General features: G+C 40.2%; 1 protein-coding gene across 1 annotated transcript; it reads right to left on the bottom strand.

Moving 5' to 3' along the window:
- Positions 1-282: 282 nt before the first annotated feature.
- CENPM (centromere protein M) lies at positions 283-4063 on the bottom strand. The gene is made up of 6 exons (XM_081330233.1): positions 3894-4063; positions 3102-3181; positions 2455-2553; positions 1805-1884; positions 1363-1454; positions 283-502 (listed from the first exon to the last, which is right to left on the bottom strand). The coding sequence occupies exons 1-6, from the start codon at positions 3948-3950 to the stop codon at positions 362-364; spliced, it is 549 nt and encodes a 182-aa protein (XP_081186359.1). The 5' UTR covers positions 3951-4063; the 3' UTR covers positions 283-361.
- Positions 4064-5426: the final 1363 nt, after the last annotated feature.

Genomic DNA, 5426 nt, shown 5'->3' with positions numbered 1-5426 from the left:
ATGCCGGCCACATGACCACAGAGACGTCCTCAGACAAGCGCTGGCTCTTCGGCTTTGAAACGGAGATGCACCGGCCCCTAGAGTCGGAAACGACTAGCACACATGTGCGGGGGAACCTTTACCTTTTTATACATACGCCAGCTGTTCTATAACTGAGCTGTTCTATAACTGAGAAGTAGGCTTTGAGAAGAAGGTATCACAATTCCTGACAAGTCCACGTTAATTTGGCTCCTTTAAGACTATTTTACCAGCTCCTATCCCATATGAAAAAATAGTAGGTAAGATTTATTTCTGACAGAGTGATGCTTAGATTCAGTTCATTCAGAAATCAGATAGTAAAACTGGAAAATACAATGATGTTTTATGTCAAATAACTCGAGTCCTCAATGGAGCATTTCATTAAAGAACTGAAAGAAAGGGAAGACATCCCTGATACATGACCAGCACATATTTGTAACATCCGGAGAAGTCTCTGAGCTGTGACAGTTCTGACTTTTTCACACTGAAAAGAGGAAAACAAAACATGAAGCAACCTTTTTAAAATGTATATAAAATTGTTACCTAATACAAAGACAAGGGGAACAATCAAATATATCCTTGTTCTGCAAAAATGCGTAAATCCAAAGGGCCACTTGTACTTAATTACTGTACCCAGTTTCATCTGCCGGATAAAGGGTACTGCCAGTTATGATCAATTGCTGCCAGGTAGTTCTCAATTTACAATCACTTGTTTAGCATCTGTTTCAAGTTGCTAAGTTTCCAGATAACTGCAAAGAAACACCGTCTTCCATTCCTGCCCCATCATCCTGTCAGAGCCTGTCCTTCCATCCCTCCTCCACCCTCACAACAGATGTAGCTTCTTGGATGAGAAACGAAACATCTTCTTTCTCAAAGAAAAAACAGTCCAGTCGCCTTTGAAAAAGCACCTCTGAGACAACTACGAACGGGATGACTGAGAATCTCCACAGACACAGCACTGAAAAAGGTTATTTATGACTGGTCCTCACATCTATGACTCCCATCGTCCCATGATCAAAATTTGAAACTATGTCAACTTCTCCAAGGAACCCTTTGGGCAAGGTAGAAAAAACTAAATGATTAGCATGCAGCTTCTCATAGATTGACAATGGGGAAAAAACATGAAATAACTTTGCTCTACTTTTGCCAGGTTGTTAAATGAACATTGAGAAGGCTAACAGAGACAGTGATCCAATAACTGGAAACAGAAACAAGAAGGATGTTTGCCAAGGGAAGATATAGTTGATTATTTAAAAACTGGCATATATTGGTACTAGACTGCAAAATGAATTTGTTACCTAAACAATACAACTATATATAATTTTTAAAAACAAGAGGTCTTACTTCAAGCTCACAGAACAAGACAGGGCTACAGTAGCGATCTGCTAGCTTCCAGATGGCATCCATATCCACACTTATTTTACTCATTCTACCTACTATATTTTTAAAAAGACAAGAAAAGAAGATATTTTCAGTCTTATTTTTTTCCAGGTATGATATTATTTCCTTTTATTTAATAGCATCAATAATAAATTATTGCTAAAAACAGTAAGCATTTACATTTCAGGCCTGAATAAAAATCCTGGTATAACAAATTGCTAAATGGTCGTGGATTATTAAGTAAAAGTATACAAGTATGCAAGATGAAGCATTAGTTAGCGAGCTGACAGAATTTAAATAGCAACCTGCTACACTTGAGGTAAAGGTTGTCAATAGAATAGACTGCCTGCCAAGTAGAGTTAGATTTGATGGATTGTTTTAAGCAGCAAATGTATCTCATACATACCACCAGTAACTAGAAAGCACACTTTTCCAAGGAAAAAGTTTGCATCTACATGTATAAGGGAAGCTTCTATATCTTCAAAACTGGCAAAAAAGCAAATAAAAGGAAACAAAATGCAGGGTTACTTTTTTTACAAATGCAAAAAAAACATATCCCTTGCTAAATTCATGATCTAGTGATAACAGCTTTTAATAAATCATAAGAAAAAGAAAGAGGTCCCATTAGTGAACAGATGCTTATGTTTCAAAGGATTTTTTATTTACATTTCAATTAGAAAATCATTGTTCTTTTAGTTTCTGCATTACCTCTTTTATGTTACTGAATTCCAGAAGGAGCAAATTTCTCTAGATAATATTCAAATTTAGAATAAAAACTATTATTTAAATATTAGCAATTAAATGGGATTTCATTCTAACTTATTAGATTTTTATCCCTATTTTGTTTTATAAATAGCTCAAGCCAGAGAACATACTTAATGTACCTAATTTTACATACTTTAGAATGATATTTAAAAATGAGTTTATAGCTTTCAAATCTATTCAATGCAAATAAGTAAACGTATGTTCCGTTGAGTTTATTACACTTTGCAATTAAAGTAGCAATTAAACAAATCCCTTTTCCCTTTCTGTCAAATATGTTATTTCTGTTCATACCTGTATTTGCTTTGAATGTTAATCATAAAGACAATCAAATCAATCCTTGGTCGAACGTGGTTTCTCTCCACAGGTAAAGGAAGAGAGGCTGTCAAATGTCTAAAAAAAACCAAAAAACCTTGCACTTTCAGTCAACAGTCCCAAACCAAGACGTTTCTTCTAAAGAAGCTTTATGGGAAAAGAGAATATTAACACTGAAGTATTAAACTAAACTACAGCACTTCAGAAAGAAAAAATAGTGGCAAATGTGACATAGTATGGTTATACTCAAGCACTAGCTTTAAATGATTTTATCTGAAGATTAGCTTTTTCTGCTAGCTGCCAGGCTGCCATGTCCTTGGCTGCACTGTTTTGCGTGGGCCGCACCCAGGGGCAAGTGTCCTCTGGGGGGCTGCTGGGGGTGGGGGCCGTGGGGGGAGGCGGGGCAACAGTAAATGTGCCCACAGAAGACTCTGAGTGTCCCCTCTGACACCTGTGGCATAGGTTCGCCACCACTGATATATAGCATTTCTTCATGGTACTTTACCATAGACCACAATAGTCATCATTTTAGATTACAAATGTTCCACAGAATTCCACAAAATGCCAGTGAGAACAAAAGTTCTGGCAATATTTTTTTTAACTGGAGTTTTTTTTCCACCACTTACATATTTATTTTGAAATCTTGTTTTTCCTTAAGAAGAGTTTCTGCTAGTTGCTGCTGGAAAACATCATTTGTTCCCACCAACTATTAATGAGAGAAAAAAAGTTGAAACAGCTGCAAGAAAAATAGTGATCAGTTCTAATCTGCTATACTTTTGGTGCCCTCATTCTATTATCAAATTCAATTTGTTGAATTTTATCAGACTCAATAGAAAAAGTAGCCATTAACTTGGAGGAATTGACTAGTCTTTATTTTCAGTATAACAGGTCACACAATGTGCCATTGTCAATACTTCCTTTAGTTTATTTGGCAGCATTAAGGAAACGATTTGCTGCCGGTATGCCTTTTCAACTGCCCAATCTAGCCTATACATCTGGAAATTCTAGATGCCGTCTTACCAAAGCCAAAGCCAAGCTTCGGGAGCTCTTCTTTCTCGAGAAAGTTTAAGGAGCTGCCGTCAACTGCTGGGACCTGGGATACTTAATAAATACAGAGGCTCATGCTCGCAAAGACGTTCATCGGCTTTGCAGATTTCCCCTTCGGATCGAGAGGTATGACTACTTCATAAGCAAAATCATTCCGTAGGTTCAGCCATACTCCTGTGTCAAGCTGAAATCACCCATATCACTGGTCAGTGGGCTAAAAAGAGACAAACCTCGCAACCACTGGCCGAATGACGGATTCGCTTTTTTTACCCGTTTTCAGCTCAAGACTTCAGGACCGTTAACTGGAGGAAGGACGGCAGCGCAGACGTTATCCGCGTGAACTATTGTTTTATAGATGCCATGATACGTACCAAAATGGTCGCAGAATTAAGTGTTGGGAGTTTGCCAAAAGCACTCAACGTCGACATTATCACAAGTAAGAAAAGCGCATTCTCCTTTTCAAAACTGCCGCCAAGTAGCGTCACCCTGACGCCTTTAATCGTCGCCTGCGGGCGGTCAGAAGACGAGGCTGGAAGATGGATTTCGGAACTAGAACGCCTTTTTTTTTGCACTGCGCATGTCGCGCGAAGTACGACGTAACATGCGCGTGCGCATTGCTTCAGAAGCGCTGCTTTTGTCGCTGTTATGTTCCGCAGAATCTGATCCGAGTCCAGCGTTTTGGAGCATGCGTGCGTTAGTGCCGCTGTTTTCTCTCGGGGCAGTATGGGGTAATTACCGGGAATGCTGCGCTTCCTGTAGGACAGGGGTCTTTAAACTTGGCCCTTTTATGACTTGTGGACTTCAAGTCCCAGAATTCCTCAGCCAGCATGTCTGGCTGAGGAATTCTGGGATTTGAAGTCCACAAGTCATAAAGGGCCCAAGTTTGAAGACTTCTGCTGTAGGATCTCCTGAACGTAACAGCAAGTGAAACTCCAAGCACGCACTTTGTACAAAAGAGGAAATTTTGTCACAGGTTTAATAACTTGTTTTTCCCCTGCCTGAACAGTGGGTTGGACTAGATGACTTCCAAGGTCCCTTCCAACTTTACTATTATGATTATGATTAAATTACCAAGTCAGCCTGGATAGTTGATCCCCCAAAGGTTGCATGCAGTGCTTTTGTTTTTATTAGGTAAAGGTTTCCCCGCACATGCATGCTAGTCGTTTCCAACTCTAGGGGCCGGTGCTTATCTCCATTTCAAAGCCGAAGAGCCAGCGCTTGTCCGAGGACGTCTCCGTGGTCATGTGGCAAGCATGACTAGATGCCAGAGGCGCATGGAACACTGTTACCTTCCCACCATAGTGGTCCCTATTTTTCTACTTGCGATTTTACGTGCTTTCGAACTGCTAGGTTGGCAGAAGCTGGGACGAGTTACAGGCGCTCACTCTGTTACACAGCACTCGGGATTCGACCCGCCAAACTGCTGACCATCTGATCGACAAGCTCAGCGTCCTAACCCACTGAGCCACGGATGGCTTGGAAAGCCGCATGAATGATAACTACATCATCTCTCCCCGTGCAAGCATATTTCTTTAAAAAAGGAACGAGCGAAATATCAGTATCATATTAACAGACACCCCTCCATGTGCAACTATAATAGCTCTTGGTTACTAAAGGGTGCCTGGCGCTGGTCTAGACAGTTTAGTGGCTCAGCAGCGCCACCTAGTTTTCGCTCAGTTATTACCAGGGCTGCTCCTGAAACCCTGGTGCCAAATAACATAATGCTGCTGCTGGTTTCATGACCTATTTAATTTTTATTTGGTATCTCAAGGAGAAAATTCAGAACGTGCTCATGTGCCTTGCTTTATTCAGAAGCTTGTAAAATTCCTCTGCTCTTATCTGTCCCCAGTGTTGCACTTTGAGAAATATCCCTTGTTTGAAATTCCAAGCTCAATTCTTGGTAA

The sequence above is a fragment of the Vipera berus genome (assembly GCF_964194415.1).
Source record: "Vipera berus genome assembly, chromosome: 6".
NCBI lineage: Eukaryota > Metazoa > Chordata > Lepidosauria > Squamata > Viperidae > Vipera > Vipera berus.
Note: the sequence above shows the minus strand (reverse complement) of the source record. Positions and strands in the feature narration are given on the sequence as shown.

Coding starts and splice junctions, on each gene's coding strand:
- CENPM (XM_081330233.1), bottom strand. CDS start 3,950: ATGTCGACGTTGAGTGCTTTTGGCAAACTCCCAACACTTAATTCTGCG. Junction 3,182..3,893: donor TTAATTCTGCGACCATTTTG/GTACGTATCATG, acceptor TCTCATTAATAG/TTGGTGGGAACAAATGATGT. Junction 503..1,362: donor TCTTGTTCTGTGAGCTTGAA/GTAAGACCTCTT, acceptor TCCTCTTTTCAG/TGTGAAAAAGTCAGAACTGT.